The sequence below is a fragment of the Penicillium brevicompactum genome, assembly GCF_028827555.1.
Source record: "Penicillium brevicompactum strain IBT 35665 chromosome Unknown utg000001l_segment0_segment0, whole genome shotgun sequence".
In the NCBI taxonomy this organism is placed as follows: Eukaryota; Fungi; Ascomycota; class Eurotiomycetes; order Eurotiales; family Aspergillaceae; genus Penicillium; species Penicillium brevicompactum.
In genome coordinates, this window is record NW_026623203.1 from 4440456 (window position 1) to 4458747 (window position 18292).

Here is an 18292-nt window from a genome sequence, read left to right on the forward strand (position 1 = left end):
AAGAGTGGTTGGAACTTGGTGACATGGTGTATTGCGAGAATCATTTAACATGTGATATTTGAATTTAACCTTGGGGCTACCAGTGCTGGCAAGAAATGCAATCTCCGGAGACAATCTGCTTCGTTGTGCTGAGCTTCCTTCGCCCTCGTCAATTCCTCCTTTTCGAACGTGGCCAGTGTATTGTGTGTAAAAGTTCTCTGATTCCTCGCTGTGGCAACTCTTATCCCCATAGGTGAGCTGGCTTTCTCCGGAAAGGAAGCCCGCAAAGTGCAAAGAGGAGCCTGCTAGACCCAATGTTCATGGACGCACCACCAAAATAAACGAGCGTGCCCAGGCAGATCTGAGCCACCGCAACAGCAGTCTGCGGTAGATCGGCGTTATCTGGCGCGCTGGGTTGTGAAACCGGAACAAGCAACCTCTCGGTCTCTCTAACGCCTTGAATTTGCATAGCCAGCGCATTGTATTGATGCGGGAGTGAATCTCGACGAAAATAGATGGGTAAAGTGCAGGTCTGATCAACCTCGAAAGTATCGTGGGTAATCTTGCCCTGCTTCCAGGGAAGACGGAAGAACTCAAAGAAGCTTTCAAATTTGCCGTTCACGATTGGGTTTGAGAACATGAAGCAGAAGATAGCGAGTCCACCGTATTCAATGTAGGATTTGATCAGGTCAAGTACCTCTTCATATTCGGGGCTCAGATCAGCAAGGACTTTGTCTGTGACGATGATTGCGCGCAAAGGGATGTTGTGAAGGATGTTGAGGGTGGCATTGATGGTCTTTCCGCGCATGACGTTGGACACTCCGTGGAGATCGTCGATCAGATCTTCATAGATGTTTTTCTCGTCGCCACGGGTAGCAAGCGAGAGGATCAAAATATTGGGCTTGTCTGGTTCAGCCATTGTTCTGCCGTAGACTGTTGATTGTATCGAGTGGCAGCAAGTGATGGGTGAAATATGGAAGGTACGCTTGTTTTGAGAGCGCGGTGTGGTCACAGAAACTGTTGTCTTGAGAGACAAGGATTAACAGGAGAAGGGGAAAAGAAGAAGGATAAAAGAAGAAAGGAGAAAGGAGAGAGAAGAGAAAGGAGGAGAGACGCCGAGGACAACTATCAACCATGATCCGCTGCCCCTCTCCCCCGAACTAGGAAATAGGAAAGAGGTTGGTGCTTGCACTAATACTTTAAATTTAAAAGAAAGCAGGATGAGTTTCATGGGAGAAATCCATTGGTAAAATCCGACAGCTGATCCCAGAAAGTTAGATCATAATCTCCACCTGAACTAACAACTGGGTCCATTGGCAATGGAGTCGAAACAAGGCCGTCAGAGTTGATCCTCGCGACGAATGCGCGTTCAATCCCTCGATATGCCCCGGCGTATTCTGAAAATATGGGCAGACCATGCACAATCCTTTGACCTCGAGCACTCCCGTTGCTACTAGCATCGTCAAACACCTTGCTCAACTGCCGAAGGATGCTAGGGAGATCAAACATAGTCCGTGCGGTGGTCAAGTCCCATGCCTGATCCTTGACGCACAGCAGCCTAGAGGCTTTAATGATAGCGAGCGCAAGATGCAGGATTGAAATAACGGTGAGTGAAGGTATCGACTCGACTGGTACCAAGTGGAATGCATCGTAAAGTTCATGTGTGCTCTGCAGACAATCCCAGATAGTTCGGCATCTTGGGTGGGGTTGTTCCAGCGTTCCCTGGTTGTCTCCAAATTTGAAGGGCTCGAACAAGCGAATTCGGATCGATGCACAGTGGGTTCTCAGTAGATCTGATTCGAGACGTCAGTTATAGATTCAATTGTTTCCGAATTGTAGACCACGTACGGTTCCACTTCAAATTGGCTGGCAGCTGGTTCATGAAATGATCCAATTCATCTCGAACGGCAGCCACAGCTATGGTGTAAACGCCACCAGATGTTTGGTTTTTGGCATTGCCGGTCAGTTCCCAGAAGGAATTGTTGACCTTCATAGCAATTCTTCGGATGCCAACAAGGCTCACCAACAAGGAATCTGTCGCATATTCTTCATCACGACGCAACTGTTCACAGCAGTCATCAAAATGTGGAGTATATTTCAGCGTGCATCGTTTGCCAAGAAGGCTGGTCAATCTATCATTTCGGCCGTTGTTAATAGTCAAGCTTGCAGCAAATACATCTCAGGCAGACTCACGAAGAAGTCAAATAGTAAACACCCATCAAGGTTCGACAGTCGACCCCAGTTTGCTTCAGCCGGTGTGGCAATTTGTTCTGCATGTGAGCTGCATCCTCGACTATTGATTCAAAGGCTTCATGTTCCCCCCATCGGGGTTGTGTTAGCTTCAAATCATGAACCAAACACACTGCTAAATGCAAGAGTGTTGTATCTTTCACCGCGACGAAAAAATAAATTTCATTCCTATCAAAAGGTTAGCTTGTTCTCATCATTAGGCATTAATTGGAGAAGAGCAATCAGCTCCTCTTACCAGACAACAAAAACAAGAATTGCCTGCACGAGCTCGATGTTCTTGTTCATTAACGCAACAGTTTGATCAGCAATGTGTTGCCAAAACCAGCTTTCGAATGCAGCTGAAGCCTCAGGCTGCGGGGGTCTGCAGACCCATATAATAGTCTTGAGGAGTCGGTTGCTCTTTCAGCATGTCAGAGGAGCTTTTGAAGGGCAGTGGAACAAATGGAAATTCGGGGAGCATGGTAGTCATGTATTCTTGAAGAACTTGGTCCGCCTCCAAGAACGAAACATCGAAGGCGGGTACGATTGAAATTGAATCCTCCGATGGGACAGTTCTTGTTAATTGGGTTGATAATGGGACTGGGCCTTGATTTTGACCAGATTGCGTTGGTGTTCCCGCCAGGCTCTCATCGATGAATGTTGGGGGTTCAAGTGTTTGCGGCGAGCGAGTCATTGACGCTTGCTCCCGCTCTCGCGTCAGCAGAGTCACTATATCATCCAGCTTTCTTTCCAATACTCGCGCATAGCTAGAGTCATGGGACTTAGTTTTCATGTCATTGATAGCCGGAGAGAGGCTTACGTCGCTTTGCCGCGCTGCCTTGTCGACGCAGAATCTGACTTGGCACAAGTCAGGTTATTTGAGACATCTGTTCATCATCAGTATAAAGAGTTCATCAAATACAAAACCAGTTGATATGGGCGGGATACCAACCGCTGGCAGGTGTCAGCATCATTATCGACCTGGACGCACTTGGCCTTAGCCCGTGAGGAATTGGAACAAGCGCGCGGCCTCTCCTTAGATGAAGCTTTGGGCATTATGGCGTGAGAAATGCGACTTCGAGGTATTTGTGGCCGATCTGTTTTCCGCAGGGACTGGTCGAGTATACAAAAGTATTGGTGGAACCCTCTTGGAGCGGAGCGGGAGGTAAATGTAAGATTTCTAGCCATAAACATAACCACTGATGTTGAATCCCACCCCAATCCTCCGCCACCTCGACCATAAATCCAAGACTCAAACCATAAAACAGACAGAATACCAAAAGTCGACCACTATTTACCAACAGAAAGAGAACAGAAAGGAAAACGACAGCACCCCAATCAACTCAATCCCACACCACCACTCAAATTGCACTTAACATAGCCAATTTGATCGAGATACAATTGATCCACTGATCTTCCCAGCTCCATCAATGACGAAATACACAGCAAGACATTGAAAGTAAGCTGTCACCCAAGTTGAATGGTGTTGATCCGCTTGCTGGGCCTTCCAGTCTTCCTGGGGATGTGGGTCTCGCCGTTGTCGCCGATTATCATTCTGAGTAACGTCTCGGCCGTCGATTTTCCTGACGCTGTGCGTCCTTCTCTGCCCTTTCTTTTTCATGCTTTGCTCTTTGGTCGATATATGGGTTTCCTTCGTTGGACGATGGCTCCGAGAGTTCATCTGGAAAGGTCCCATCTGCCTTCTGTATATCAACATAAAGCTTGGTGTACTTCATTTCCCTGGCAAGCAACTCTTGTTTCTCCTTCTTCTACTTCCGCTTGGCGTCACCATCTGAATTTTTCTGTTCGAGATCTTGTCGGGCGAGAGACACAAGATACAAGAAGCATTCCCGAAGACTAACTTTCTTCCTATAGTCAAGGTAGATTGTCGCGCCTTCGGGGATCTGGGATGATGTATTATGGTAGATCACCGGGGAATGCCACAAAACCAAGTTATGCTTCAGAGCATCGGAGTTTTTTGCATGCATTTCCCGTTTCAAGAAGATTGTCTGCTCATATGTTGTCAAAAACCCATATTCCAACCCGAGATCATTCATGTATCCACATATCTGGCCTGATGATGCGCTACGTTAGCCCGAAATCAATTTAATGGGCCACCTGCAACTCTCACGTACCGAGGAGCTTTCTAAACGGGTGGCCGTTCTTGTCACTGTAAATACTACCATCAAGTGGGTGCAACCACGGGGTCTTTGCCTCCCCAACAAAAAATAGACTTCCCTTTTGTCCAACGGCAATATCAGGATACTTTTCCAAGTTTTTCTGTGTGCTTTGGGCCTTGAAATCACCGAAGCTGACATCATGAAGCGACTCGGCATTTTGGAAGACTGTTGTCATGACATGACCGACGTGTTGACCGAATCTTCCAACCACTGAGCTTTCGTCTCCGCATAGAAAGACTTCTTTCCTCGAAATGTCAGACTCTGGCTCTGGGCCTGTATACCCAAGGACATTCTCTGAAAATTGCTGGCTCTCGAAATGCATCCTTGCATCGCGCTCGAACTTATCCCATTGGCACAGTTGGCGCAAATATACCTTATCTTGTATAGATGGATGGGTGGTAAGGCGAGTTGAATCGATCTGCAGAGTTGGAAGTTCGCTCTGCACGAGGCTTTTCGCGGTCACCTGGACAACGATCATGGCTGGGGTAATTGTCGTCGTAGAGAGACTGCTGGTAGAGTAAAATCTAGAGAATAGAGCGTACCTACGACTGATTTATATTTCTCACAACCTTCCAGTGGTTATTTAAGAGCAAGGGATCTCTGGTAATAACAAGGTGGTTGATTCCATCGTGAATGCCCGATCAAGTGTAGCAACGCGATGTGCCAGTTGGCTCCAAAAGCACCTGGGCATATTTTACTGGACGCTTCTTTGGTATGTTGGCCACACTTAAATCATCCTCTTATGATACAATGCCTACAATCAGAAACACCCAACGCCCGCGTTGACCTTGGGATTGAGGGTCGGCCCTTGGCAAGTTCAACCTTGACACCGTGATATATGTTGGCATCCCGAGCATTGTTGAGACCGCGTTTCCTAAAGCGCTATAGAACGATCATCATGATTGCTCCAGACTGATGTGTTAATGACCCACCGAGCGTGATTTGAAACTAGGTACCACGCGTGAGCCGCCGTTGATAATTCATTGGCTCTGATGCGGGCTGATTTGCACATCTCTTAATGGCCGGACTAATGTGCTACGAGCGCTTAGTGTGTGTGTGACCAAATTGCTACTGGAAATGACTCAGTCGATGCCAACAAAGTATCAACTACTCCGTAAAAGAGAAGACGAAGGAGGTATTCCTGCAAGGGGTAGTCTGTGTATTGTTCTCCAATCAAAATGCAGATGTTGACGTGGACGTGCCACGAAGACTCTTTGTTTCCCTGCCAAGCGATAAAGACACACAAAATCCCAACCTTCTTCAAAACCACTTCCTTTCCGCGAAAAGCTCAAATTTCCACGCGTTTCCAGATTGAATTAGAATGCAACTACACTCTGGTCAAATCTGGCTCGATGAAAGCGCGTGGATCGGCGCTGAAATCGAGTTTGAGGACTGCAAAGTGACCAGATGGAAAATCACGAGCAAGATTTCCCAGAGAGAGGAATTCTGGCGAGACTACAATGCAGTGGGTGATAATCCAGTTTTTAGCAATGTACGTGCTGTGTTTGTATGTTGCGACCCGACGAATCCAACCCAGGAAGCAATCCTGAAGGTTCGATTGCAGTATGTCAATCTTTCACATCCTACCTTTTCTTCGGAAGTTGTCTAAGTGACTACAGAATCCCCAGATGGCAGACATGGTCTGAGTCTTCCTCTGCGAGAGCTCAGCAAGCATCTCCGGCACTGAGCTATGCCGCGAAGGAAGAGATTAGAGGTCTCAAACTACTCATGGAGGCAAACTGCTCATCCACACCAAAGCTCATTTCATCCAAACATCAGCTCCAGGGCCAGTCAGACTGGATCCCAGGAGGCTATATGGACTTCATACTCATGGAGCTTGTACCAGGCAAAGTTCCGGGTGATGGTGGTTTCCCAGAAAGTTGTATGCCAACTGATGAGTGGACCGAGCTTAAGGCTGCATTCAAAAAGGCGTGGCTGTAAGTGATTAGTCTGGGCGCGCAAGTTCGGAAGATTTCGCTCATTAGATTTATTTCACCAGCGAGTGCATCGCATCCGGGATATATCACACGGACGAAGGGGCGCGTAACTTAATTTGGGATCGCGATCAGCAGAAATGGTGGGTTTTGGAGCGAGTGAAATAACCCAAGTGTTTCACCTTGATAACAAAATTTTCTTTAGTTACATTGTCGATTGGGAGAGCTGGGTACCTAACAGCGAAATGTCTCCACCATATTTGACGTGGACGGAGGACAAATATGCTTGGTGGAATGTTGCCAACTGCTGATGATAGATATACGCGGCCCAAGCGGTTATGATGGATATCATAGTACGGAAGGAAGGATATGAGGATTAGAATGACATGGGCAGACCAGAAGTAGGAATCACAAGCGCTGATTGAGTGCTTTGGTGACCATTTGATACCTAGGTATGGACAGTAACCTTGGAGGCCACTTGGGCAGCATCCATCGATAATGATAGAAATCTTCATGGTGTCTCATTCGAAGTCCCGGGGGTTGCTTATTACTTTCATTTCCAACGATGATAGATCCATATAGCTCCTAACGCCCGAGAGGCTGCTGTTTATCGAGGGTCTTTCTTCAAGAGCCCATGCGTTATCTCGGAATGTACCTTAAAGGCCCTGGAAGGAAGTAAAGCGCCCTGGAAGCCCAATAACCAGCCACACTGACTGGCTCTGTCTGGCTATGCTGGAGGATTGATTGTAGACTTGGCGTCCTTTCCACCTTTCATATAATTGCCACGACAGTTGGAGAATTGCTGCTCATTAACCCCCCACACACAGAGCAAAAGATTCCTAGCCCCGCCCAAGAGTAGTCACAGCACGGATGTCTCACATCCCACCATCTGAATGGGAATGGCCTCAACATTTTGGATATTGGCCCCTAGGTCCTTGTTCCAGCGCTTAGGCTGAAGGTCCATTGTTGGTCGGAGAATCGTTTCGCTTCTCTTGTCCTAGCTCCTCGGGAGCCTCAAGAGCACTGATTTGGCAAGTTCACTATGCTTTAAGGAAGAAGTTCGTTTTACCTCCACCCAGGTCCAGCTAAGGACCGGATCGCTTTGCTTCAGGATTGGCAGGCTGGAAGGGATGCAGGGCATGCTGTGCAAATGCGTTCTCATCAGTCTGGCTTCCAGTTTCTGTGATTGATGTGTGTATGAACTCAATCTCCAAGTCCGAATCCCGGAAGACAAATCTTCAGGTTATCGATTGGTCGTTCCTGGATCTTGTTCCCGCTCCCAGTATACCTCTGGTGATGGTAATGCGGAACCTCCAGGTCTAGGCGTGACTTTTGAGTCTGCGCCTGCTAATGCCAGAGCTTGGCTAAGCTATAGAGAGCCCACGGACGGCGGAAATGGCACTTTGAGCATCTTGGCAGAGGCTCCGCACCCACAGGCACTATGTTGTGACCCACAAATGGCCCCTCCAGTCTTCTGTAGTTACCGTATTCCCTTTCAGCTGAGAGCTTCTCCCCTACAGTATGCGCGTGTGCGGCCTCGAGGTTGGCTTCGGTTACTATGAATTTTCTGGTGAGAGTGGTGCCGTTACAGCTTTTTCTCGGTCGTATCGCAAGCTCTTATTAGGTTGGAATCTTCCCGAAGTTGTTCAGAAGATTCGCGGAAGCGTAGGAATCCCTGATTCCGAATTTCCAGGAGCTGTTTTTGATTCCTCGAGCTCAGTGCGTTGGGGGTGCTTCGTCAGAGCCACCATTTGGTGCAAACTTCTGTGTGCATGGAAAGCGCGAGAGTAGGAATGTATGATCATGTCATGTATGTGTTGTGGGGACCTGAAGTTGGAGTGAGAGTGGAGATTCACCTGCGGGGAGCCTGAGCGATCCGGCAGCCACAAATGCCCCGACAGCGTGTCAGGCCTTCTGCAGCGTCGATTTCCGATTCTTTCATCGCTGCGACTCCGTCAGTTTTACCTCAGATCCCCTCAAAGTACGGCCACGCTGGTGAGTTAGTAGTTGGGTGGGTGACCACCAGCGAATCCTCACTGTTGTATGTTTTTTTGGTTTCTGTTTTCACTTTTTATCACCTTACTCTATGGAGAGGCCTTCAATCCGACAAGAAGACATCGCCTTGATCATGAACTTTACTAACATATGAGACGAGCCACCGGAGCTAGTGAGCTCTTTCCAGCCCACGTTCCGTGTAATAACCTTCGAAGGCCACTTTCTTCGATTGACTTCCAAGGCTGACAGCTCCTTCGGGATCGATCGATCTATCCCCTTGCATGTTCTACACCGCATGATAATCAAGTTTTGTTTCTCCTGGTTTATAAAGTGCGCCTTCGAATACTGTCTTGGATTTTTTTCCACTTGCAAGGTTGACTCGGATTATTTTCTCTCTCATCATACCGACAAGTTGATACGTGCTCCCCCGCGATGCAAAAGACGCTCGAACCTGTATCAGTCCTTGGGGTTGGAAGCATGGGGGCTGCGCTTGCTTCTGCATTTCTTGAAAATGGGCACCCGGTGACCGTCTGGAATCGAACAATCGAGAAAGCGCAACCTCTTGTCTCAAAGGGTGCTCAGATGTCCAAATCTCCAGCCCACTGTGTGCAGTCCGGTACTATAATCCTCATCTCGCTTGCCTCAGACGAGATTTTTCGAGATATTTTGAGTGAGATCCCAAGTCTACTTGACCGTACCGTCATAAACTTTACGACCAGTCGGCCACAATGGGAGATCGAAACTGCGAATCTTGTGATCAACCAACTCCAAGCTTCAGGGTATCTTCATGGGTGGATCAACTCCATTCCATCGGAGGTGAAGAATTACCAGGCGACAGTCACGTACAGCGGACCAAAGTCCGTTTTCGAGCAGCACAAGCACATCTGCCAGGTTCTTGGCAAAGCACTGTGGCTGTCTGATGATCACAGGAAGATTTGCATGCTGGAAAATGCTGCTCTTTCAATGGTAGCAGGCCTGTGTTCTGGCTTCTTCCAATCTTTGGCTTTGGCTGGGGCCGCAGGGTACAATACAGTAGACTTCACACAGGAAGTAATTCTTCCCTTGCTGCCACTATTGCAAGATATATTGCTAGAGATGGCAAAACGCGACCAGCGCCAGTCCTACCTGATATCTGATGACTCAGTATCCGAGAGCTCAGTGTCTGTCGGCACGATGCTGGGGCTGGTTTCCGATGCGCGCGAGACGGCGGAGACTTCTGGTGTCTCTGCCCGTTTGTTCGAGGGGTTTCATGACGTTCTGATACAAGCGGCCGAATCGGGAGACAGCCTCAAAGATGCATCTGCTGTGATTCAAATGTTGAGAAGAGATAAAAGTCAATGCTAGATAAATGATATATGTGTCTCTAATCTAGTTTACCTTCCCTGTATTTTAGCCTGGACAGCCCTTGTGATAATCATTATTGAGCGCGATATTCTGGAGAAACATAGGAGCGCATGGTGGCTATGTTAGCAACCCCGGAGGAGTGCATAATGAAGGGATGTAGCGAGTGGGGAAAGAGAGTGTGAGATCACCATCTAGGGTCGAGGCTAGTACCGAAGCACACCGCTCAACATTTACAAGCAAGAATAGTACTCGATAGTTTTGGTAGTTTTGGGGGGCCGTGGTTACGAGAATGGCCAGGCCCCCTCAGGTAGATGGTTGTGGATTCAGACCCCCCCCATCCCCCTTTCTTCTCTTCGCAGGGTACAATGCGTGAGATTACTGTAAATTCGTGTTTTTTTGGGAAGTCAAGTTGTCAGACTGCTCAGGCTAGATAGTTCTCCCTCTCTTTCCCTCTCTTCTTCTTCTTTCTTCTTTCTTCTTTCCCCGTCCACGGGTTGGAAGTTTGCTTTGATAATCTGTATCTACTGTTTTCGCAGTAAATCTATCCTTCTCCCAGTGGATCAACCCTGTGGTCATGTTATCTCGTACTCTTGATAGAAGTATGTTGGAAAAGGAAGGGGAAAAGGATAGGTGGCAAGCTTAGAAAATACAATCATTTTGTTGAGAAATCATTGCCTAGCCAACTTGCTATGATTCCACATTGTTTGCGCACTGTATTTGGGTGTAATTGATGACATGGACCCATCTGTTGAGAAATAATCGACATATTTATCTTTTCAATATAGTATTATACCTCCTACCTCTGGCTTAATTCATGCTTGGGATATTGATAGATACCGAGAAACTTTGCTAGTGAGAGGAACTTTGTACTAAGCGTAGAAGGTCATACAGACTCAGGTAGACACCCCAATCATATAGCCAATCGCGCCAACGGTAACATAGTCAAAGGGAAATCAGGAACCGACAAGAACAGGTGCTCCGATCTTTCCAGCCCGAGAAGACAACACCTCACTATCAGGCGACATGAGCGTAGAAAACCCTTCTTTCTTTGAAAATGGGCTTTGGCTCTCAGAATGAGGCTGAGCATTGGTGTGAGACTCTGGCAGGGGCGGAAGCCAGATTGGGAACTTGAGTTTGAACTTCTCGTGTGCTTTCAAAGAGTCTGGTTGTCCAGACAAATGGGTTTCACTCCTGGGCTTTCGCGAAAATATGACAAACATGTCTCTGTATGAAGGCTGGCTTTTGTCCAGTGCATAAACCGGGGTAACACTGTGTTTGGTGCTGTTGTCCTTGAAGAGCAACGTATCGAGGAAGTCCCGGTGTTGATATCGGCCTTTCAGCAATTCCATCCTCGTTTCAGAGTGTTGAACGCCCGTTATTTCATCTCGAGCATGAACAAAGGTAATCCCGGAGTCAGGGGTAATATTGGAAGCTCCAAGTATCACAGTCATAGTATGATCGGATCCGTCCTGGTGAACACCTTCAAGCGCCGGGTATCCCTGAATTCCTTGATCGGTGAAGGTATGAACATTGAAGATCTCCGTGAGAACCGTGTCTTTTTCGTAGTCTAGACCAGGGCGAGGCAGTACGGGGATGTTTTGAGTGATCCAAGCTTTAAGAACCACCATGGCCTGGATGACGGTGTTGTCTTGATGATTTTCGTCAAAGTCTCCAAAATCCCGAGGAATGTCGGAGTCGTTTCGTTTGTAGTTTTCGACAGTGGTCAAGATAAATGGCTGTCTCTCGAGTCTCTCGATGGTTCCAGCGCTCATATCCACTGAGAATCTTCCGCTTTTCAGCGTCCGATAGTTCACCGTTGGATCTGGATCCAAATAATGGCTCACTTTCCTGAGCTTGTTGAAGTCTTCTTCTTTGGCACCAATTCCCAGTAGAATGGGGATCAAATCTTCTCCTTTGATGAAGATACAACCGTCACGTAGATAGGTCTGTCGGAGCTCCATAGCTTCTGCTACGGCTCGAAAGAACTCGGGTGTTTGCGTTTGTTGGAATATATCGAGCCCAACATGAGTAGTGCAAGTTGGTAAAGGCCTTTGATGAAAGTCCTTAGAGGTTGACGGTACTTGATTCAAGTCTTTCAAAAAAGATGGGAGGCAAGCCGAGTCCGCATACTCATTGTATATCTGCTGAGCCATAATGCGTGTCCGAAAAGATAATCTTGCGATTCTGAGAAGAAATAACAGTCACGACAACTGTGACAGACTAATAGTTGGAAAGCAGGTGGAAAGTAAATGTTGAAGTCGATGCTGATGCTTCCAGAGTTGAGGTACCACAGGTTTATATATTAATCAAAGGCAGGGAAAGCTGAACAGTAGATGCAAGTCTTGTGAAGTCATGGATACTTCCAGGTTCCAACCCGCTCACCTCGGCGTCGCTTTTTTTCACCGCAACTTGTTGAAGAGAGGCCTTCTATGACCGCATAGAAGGCGCATGAACTTAATCTCAAAAAAATTTTCAAGGCAATAGAAATAGACAGTAGCCTGCATAATCGACTCATGCACGCGTCGCTCGAGAACATGATGAATCAAAAAAGTTCTCCTCGGTGAGAATTATTGGGACAAACTACCCTTGCTTGATCTTTTTTTCTATTCGAACAGCTAAATGCAATGCTGATGTCATTGAACTTAGCCATCTGAAGACTATCTGAGAAAAGTTATTATTTTTGAGGAATATTGCCTGATATGGCAGCCTAAAGTTAGGAAACAGGTGTGTCAAGACTTGAGCTGCTAAAACCGGTTCGCTTCGATCGGTGAGCCATGCAGACAGCGTCATTGTAAATGTGCACCGTCTGAGATAGCATATCGTCTATGAGTTTTGGCTTTTGGAACCGGTGAGCTGGGCACAGTTATAGCTTCAGTTAGATCAGCTGGAAGGTTAGGGACCACGTGGTAGCCATTATTTCAAGGTCCACAAGTACTTTGGCCTATTTACTAACCACTCTGATTCCTAGCTCGATAAACAGCATGGAACTACTGGGCTTGAAGAAAAATTAAACTCAACGGTACCCTAACGAAAGCAGTTGGGGGTCATGGCAAATTGGTCGATCATATATGTCAATTTGGAGGAACGATAAGATGGCTGTATAGATTTAGAGCAAGGAATCACAAGTTTTATCATAGGTGAATTGCAATCTATCGTTGGTGATGAACTTGACAAGACGCAAAGAAGCCTGGAGATTATTGGAGACCTTGGGATTGACCCGGGCCACTAAGCGCTCCTCAATGCCAAAAATTAGAAGTTAATCACAGACTCGACAAAGTAAATTATAGCCACATGTTTTTCTTCTTTCACTGCTTAGTGTTTTTCCACGCGCTTCTCAGGTGGACAGAGACTGGAGAATTCTCTCACAAAGCCTGCAAACACGGCAAATCCTCGAGACTTTCAGTACCGGCCTTGTTGAATATTTCGCAGTATATACCAACAAGAGCAGTTCATCTCCACTCCAAAGACCACAACGGTGGGCCAAAACACCAGCCCTCCATTCCAAGCAAAAGGTCCAGTATGATGTATGTGCACTCCCGAACCCAGCGCAAGTACCAATGGAGCAATAAAGTTCACCCATCCCATGATTTTTGGAAAGACCGGGTTGGGGCTCCGATCTGAGAAAATTGCCCAGGCGATGGTCCAAAATTGTATCCAAAAGATTGGCCAGTTGAGCAAGAGCGACATCCACATGGCATCATTGAGCAGTTGTATAATTTCGGCGCTGTAGTCACGGAAGGTCAAAAGTGACATGAAGATTGCCGATATCATCCAGAACCAGACACCGGCCGTTGCACTGGCGAGCTGAAGATCTGCGATGGCTGGGTTGAGACCAGGTATGAGTCGAAGCTGACTAGTGATGGCAGCGGAGTAAGGAAGAAAGAGAGCACCGGACACGAAGAAGAAGAGACTTCCAGCCTGGGTGCCTTTCTCGTAGGTCGAGTAATGAGTTTTGACCGCTTCGGCGTTCCACCATGGTCTTGTTGGAGGAATATTTCTGGAGGTAGCAAGACCCATTATGAGAAATACGGCCGAAATGCTGCCACAGATTCCAAGACAGAACAGCCATCGTTTGTTGGTAAGGCCATTCTCGGGTTTTCTGTCATTGGTGGTGGGAAGCATCTCGATTCTAACGGAGAAGATAAAAGAGTAACAGAGGATATAGTGTTTCCTAACAGCTCGGTTGCACTAAGCTTTTATAACAAATCCCAGGGCAAAGTCTAACAAACGATCAAGTGTACCAATTTATCAACCAGGCTATGCATGTATTGGTGATATCCCGACCACTCCGTACGGGATATCGCGAGTATGGTACAGTGGGGTAGAACGCAGCTGGGCTGACTTGAACATGTGACCCGTCATTCTCCCTTGCAGCTAGATCTGGAGAATTGAAAAAACAAACGTACATTGAGTGGTTGGAGGAAGAAAAGAAGGAAAAGGAAAGAAAACGAAAAAAAAAATGTGTGACAAAAAAAAGTGAGAGCAAATTCAGAAATTCTTTATTGTGGAGAACTTTTGTCGGCGGTATCAAAAAGGAATTTACCACGGAATGAGGGCAAACCGGGAAGAAATCAATCTCTAACATATACGGAGTATGGAGTATTGAATGGCCAATAATTATGTTCAAGGCAAAGCATCAATCAATCAACCGCTACGAGGATATGACCACGAAGTCACTGATGGACTTGGAAATTCTGTTGCTCTCTAATGCGTCTTGTGAGCGAAGGGGGCGTAGCTGCTCAACTAGGTCATGATAAATTCTTGCCACCGATGCCCATTCAGCGGAGAGACACGAACATGATGGAAACCTTTCAAACGCAATCATACCCAACAGATACATCATGATCATGTCCACTGAGGCCCAAAATCCACTGATAGACCCTCAAATGGATCTCGAATTGCCTGTTTAACCTAAGAGTTTAAAAATGGTCTCGAGCCCCACAGATTTGCGGCCTCTTGCTCCTGCCGACTGCATGGCGACTTGTCCACGTACCCGTCTCTTCGCAGACCGATCCCGGGGGGTCATATTCGTTAATCTAGTCCACATGGAAGTTTCTCGAAGTAAGCAGACATTTACGGTGAGTGGCTAAAAAAAATCATATTTTTGGCTCATTCGAAGTTGAAATTACTGGAATGGGAAAGCCCACTTATGGGTCGTTATGTGAGGTATATACGAGATGCCGAAAACCTGAGATGCGCTTTCGCGTGCATGTCTAGTTCTGCAGTACTCGTACGGAGTCTAAGTAGATCAGTCCCGGAAACTTTAAATATTTGATCGAGATCTATGTAGATCATATGCAGAAAATATGGAGTACTTATCTCAATAAATGACATCTCTCACAGCGGAATGGCTGCCATGCAGGAAAAAGACTCCGGATGTTATCATTTGATGCCATATTTCATTACCTAAATGCTTGAAATCAGTAAGATCTCCTACGATGAACCAGGAAAAAGTTAGCAAAATAGTATTTTCGACTGTCCAAGCAAAAACGGAGAGACAAATAAGATAAGCGAGAGCGAGAGCGAGAATGAGCAAAAGATTCAATTTGCCAAACCAGGCAACCTGACACCGAATCCCCCAACACCTTTGACCATCGATGCATTATAAAACGTAATGCGATAAGTGGAAATTTGCCCCACCATTAATCATATTGACGAAGAGGTTTTGTATGACATCAAGAGCGGTGAACGTCGTTCAAAGGTTGAAAGGGAGCTTGGATAATGTACGGAGTACGGAGTGCTCCCGAGTAGTATGTATAGATGCTCCCTTGCGTTACCGATTCGTATGCTAAAGAGCAAAACCTAAATACACGGTGGATATGCAACTACAAAGTCTGCACAATTAGTTGGAATGTGCCAACTAAAATACTGGATCCGATACAGGCTATTTATGCTCCATGCGCGCTAATGCACCTCTAATGCGCCAAGACAGATCGCATTCCTATCAAAAGAAACCCTGCACATGTCCCGATGAAAGCCGAAGACTTGAGATTAAACTTTAGTCTACATGTCTGATTGGGGTTTTCATGTGCATAACTACTCGGGCATCCATACCCCGTACGTTCAGAGGAATCTCGATCAAAATGTCCACTCTGTATTGACATTGTATTTATCGCTACAGATGATAGAGCGGCGTGCTCTAAATTTTACAATTTGGTCTTCTCCAGGGCTGGGCTTCTCGAATCACACCTGTGGTCAAAATATTCAAGAATTGAGGACACTGATAGGCGATAATATGATTATTCCTACTCATGTTTTCCTTGACTCTTGCCAAGCCAAATACCTAGGAGCTGAGTAGCTTGTGACTGATATTGATCTAGAAATGTAGAATTTTCAAGTAGTTTGTATCGGTTGAGCTCCATAGCTGTAATCACTGGGTTGTATGACCTTCGGAATCCTGTGACAAGTAAAGAAATCGATTGGGAAAGAACCTTGGAGATCGTGAAAACCGAGAGGTCAAACAGCCTGACTCAAGTAGAATCTAAGAGAATACAGAGGAGAACAGGAAGGAGAGACAAAATTTGTCGTATTGACTATCTGCATGAGGTCGAAAAGAAGTAGAGAAAGAGGCAACAAAGGCTGAATCTATGGACAGAGCATGGATCAACCGACCCGACAACAAATCGATGCCCCTTGTACTGTCACCATATCAACAGGAAATCATGCTTCTTTATCTTTACATCTTGCGAAAGACCTCTTGCTTCTGTCTTTCCGAATCATTCGATGCCAATGTAGTGACGAGGAACTGTTGATTGTCCTTTTTCACGAAGTCGAGGAACACTCGGAACTTCTGTCCACGGAAAACAGGATAATTGCAAATCTCGAGATCGTAGACCAAGGTCGGTCCGATAGGTGTTCTCTCGACGAAGTACTTCCCACTGTAGGAACAAGATCTCTTTGCAGATTCTGCCAACTCAGCAGTCCCTGAAGTCCAGGGCACATCACCTCCAAATGGAGCCTGTCCTGGAATTGTGACAAGGGCGTTCACATATCCATTCTGAGAAAAGATGATCTGTCCGTCGAGAATGGGTCCCCATGGGTGGATCTTTTTGTTTCGGTTCGATTTGTCGAGCATGCTGTACTCTAAAACTGTCCAAACACCGACGAGGTTGTCATGAAAGGACTTGGTAAGGTTGTCGGCTATTTTTGGATTGAGACAGCTGATTGGAGTATGAGGAATCATGTCATAGTTGTCGCCTTGGTTGTCGTGGAGAGTGGTTTGACCCGGGTTGGCAATTTCGTGGGGACCCAGCTCTGCTTGGAACAAAGACTTGAAGTTCCTATCGATATCACTGGCGCTGCCGAAGTTCTCAGCGACTAGTGCTGCCGCTTCCTTTCTCACTGCGTCCAATAGACGGGTTCGGAGAAGCTCCAATGTTTTGTCACCGACGATAGTAGTTCCCATGATGGCTGTAGGGTTGATTGATGAAAATTGAATAACTTGATCCGATTCCGAGATTTCCAAGCCTGGAGAATTCCTCAAGTTTCCAAAGATGAAAAAAGATCAGATTTTGGGATGTGAAATGAGATGTGGCTGTACCGGGGAAAAAAAGAAACCTTGGATGAGCTCGTTTATATAACCCAAACTCCGAAAGTCAAGTGCTCACAAGACTTTCTTCTACATCACATCATGCATCTGAATATTTGGCTGTTGAGACCGCCAAAGGTTGCTGACGTAGTATGTTTCTTGGCCAAACCTGCTGGTCACTATGGGAAGCGTGCCTATTGAGTCACCCAAGAGCTTATCGCGCATGTCGATTAGGTATAATGACATAAAGATAGTGTTCAAGCGGCGGTGTAGCCAGTTCGGAACAGATAATTCAATATAACTTGATCGAAACTCTTCGTAATGCTCATCAAATGGCCAAGGATCTGCATCAACAAAGTTAGCTTTGCGAGCGCATGCTTGATGCGGCGTTGCAGCCAGCCCGGGAGTCAGTGTAGCATTCATTCGGCAAAAATTGACTTCAATAATGTAAAACCTTGGAAGTATGAAAGTGGGCAAAAATGTGGGCTACTCACATTCTGGGAGATGTTAAATCTAATGCATCGCCAAGGTATCTCGATGGGGAGAGGTTCCAATACGCATAGCTGTATGTCAATACCAACCAAATCGGATTCATCCCAGTTCCAGGGTAATTCCTGTATAGCGAAACTTTGAGAACTGTTTTGAATCTCCATATGCACCTATCTGCAGGGATTAGATCCCGAGGCAATATACATAAACAGCCGATCGATATATGTACCACCCAGGCGATCTTGCAGGATCTGCACGACCATGTGGGTCATATGCAAAATGATGCACCAACAAACTATGTGGTCGTACTCTGTGTTTGTCTATGGAGTACGTTCATGAGCAATGACCAGAGAGTTGAAACGAAAAGAAAACTTTCAGTGGTCACGAGACTGATTACGCCGAAAAGGGAAGTGAAAACAAATCCGAGCCATGATGGTCGAATGTCAGGAGCTCGAGCCCACATTAAGACATTGTGGAGATGCTCTAGCCCGCCATAGACGGGTACATCAGTTGGGCATGTGATGATCATCCACTTGTTCTGTTTCTTGTGTTAAATGAAGTAGCGGACGTAGTTACCGCTCTTTTTGTGGCTATGACCTCGGAACATGACTTGA

The 18292-nt window shown here is 46.5% G+C and overlaps 9 protein-coding genes across 9 annotated transcripts; 2 read left to right on the forward strand and 7 right to left on the reverse strand.

The window, feature by feature from the left end:
- Positions 1-220: 220 nt before the first annotated feature.
- Positions 221-898, reverse strand: N7506_001466 (uncharacterized protein; the record flags this gene model as incomplete). Its single annotated transcript, XM_056950762.1, has 1 exon — positions 221-898. One exon carries the CDS (start codon positions 896-898, stop codon positions 221-223), a length of 678 nt encoding a protein of 225 aa, XP_056816677.1.
- Positions 899-1206: 308 nt separating this feature from the next.
- N7506_001467 (uncharacterized protein) lies at positions 1207-2514 on the reverse strand (the record flags this gene model as incomplete). Its single annotated transcript, XM_056950763.1, has 4 exons — positions 1207-1772; positions 1828-2041; positions 2343-2397; positions 2465-2514. The coding sequence occupies 4 exons, from the start codon at positions 2512-2514 to the stop codon at positions 1207-1209; spliced, it is 885 nt and encodes a 294-aa protein (XP_056816678.1).
- A 61-nt stretch (positions 2515-2575) lies between these two features.
- N7506_001468 (uncharacterized protein) lies at positions 2576-3264 on the reverse strand (the record flags this gene model as incomplete). The annotated part of the gene is made up of 2 exons (XM_056950764.1): positions 2576-3062; positions 3161-3264. The coding sequence occupies 2 exons, from the start codon at positions 3262-3264 to the stop codon at positions 2576-2578; spliced, it is 591 nt and encodes a 196-aa protein (XP_056816679.1).
- A 713-nt stretch (positions 3265-3977) lies between these two features.
- On the reverse strand, positions 3978-4866 carry N7506_001469 (uncharacterized protein; the record flags this gene model as incomplete). Its single annotated transcript, XM_056950765.1, has 2 exons — positions 3978-4282; positions 4344-4866. 2 exons carry the CDS (start codon positions 4864-4866, stop codon positions 3978-3980), a joined length of 828 nt encoding a protein of 275 aa, XP_056816680.1.
- An 843-nt stretch (positions 4867-5709) lies between these two features.
- On the forward strand, positions 5710-6633 carry N7506_001470 (uncharacterized protein; the record flags this gene model as incomplete). Its single annotated transcript, XM_056950766.1, has 4 exons — positions 5710-5951; positions 6017-6325; positions 6388-6465; positions 6528-6633. 4 exons carry the CDS (start codon positions 5710-5712, stop codon positions 6631-6633), a joined length of 735 nt encoding a protein of 244 aa, XP_056816681.1.
- A 2116-nt stretch (positions 6634-8749) lies between these two features.
- N7506_001471 (uncharacterized protein) lies at positions 8750-9661 on the forward strand (the record flags this gene model as incomplete). Its single annotated transcript, XM_056950767.1, has 1 exon — positions 8750-9661. The coding sequence occupies one exon, from the start codon at positions 8750-8752 to the stop codon at positions 9659-9661; it is 912 nt and encodes a 303-aa protein (XP_056816682.1).
- Positions 9662-10614: 953 nt separating this feature from the next.
- Positions 10615-11814, reverse strand: N7506_001472 (uncharacterized protein; the record flags this gene model as incomplete). The annotated part of the gene is made up of 1 exon (XM_056950768.1): positions 10615-11814. One exon carries the CDS (start codon positions 11812-11814, stop codon positions 10615-10617), a length of 1200 nt encoding a protein of 399 aa, XP_056816683.1.
- Positions 11815-13060: 1246 nt separating this feature from the next.
- N7506_001473 (uncharacterized protein) lies at positions 13061-13783 on the reverse strand (the record flags this gene model as incomplete). Its single annotated transcript, XM_056950769.1, has 1 exon — positions 13061-13783. One exon carries the CDS (start codon positions 13781-13783, stop codon positions 13061-13063), a length of 723 nt encoding a protein of 240 aa, XP_056816684.1.
- Positions 13784-16337: 2554 nt separating this feature from the next.
- Positions 16338-17066, reverse strand: N7506_001474 (uncharacterized protein; the record flags this gene model as incomplete). Its single annotated transcript, XM_056950770.1, has 1 exon — positions 16338-17066. One exon carries the CDS (start codon positions 17064-17066, stop codon positions 16338-16340), a length of 729 nt encoding a protein of 242 aa, XP_056816685.1.
- Between the last annotated feature and the right edge of the window lie 1226 nt (positions 17067-18292).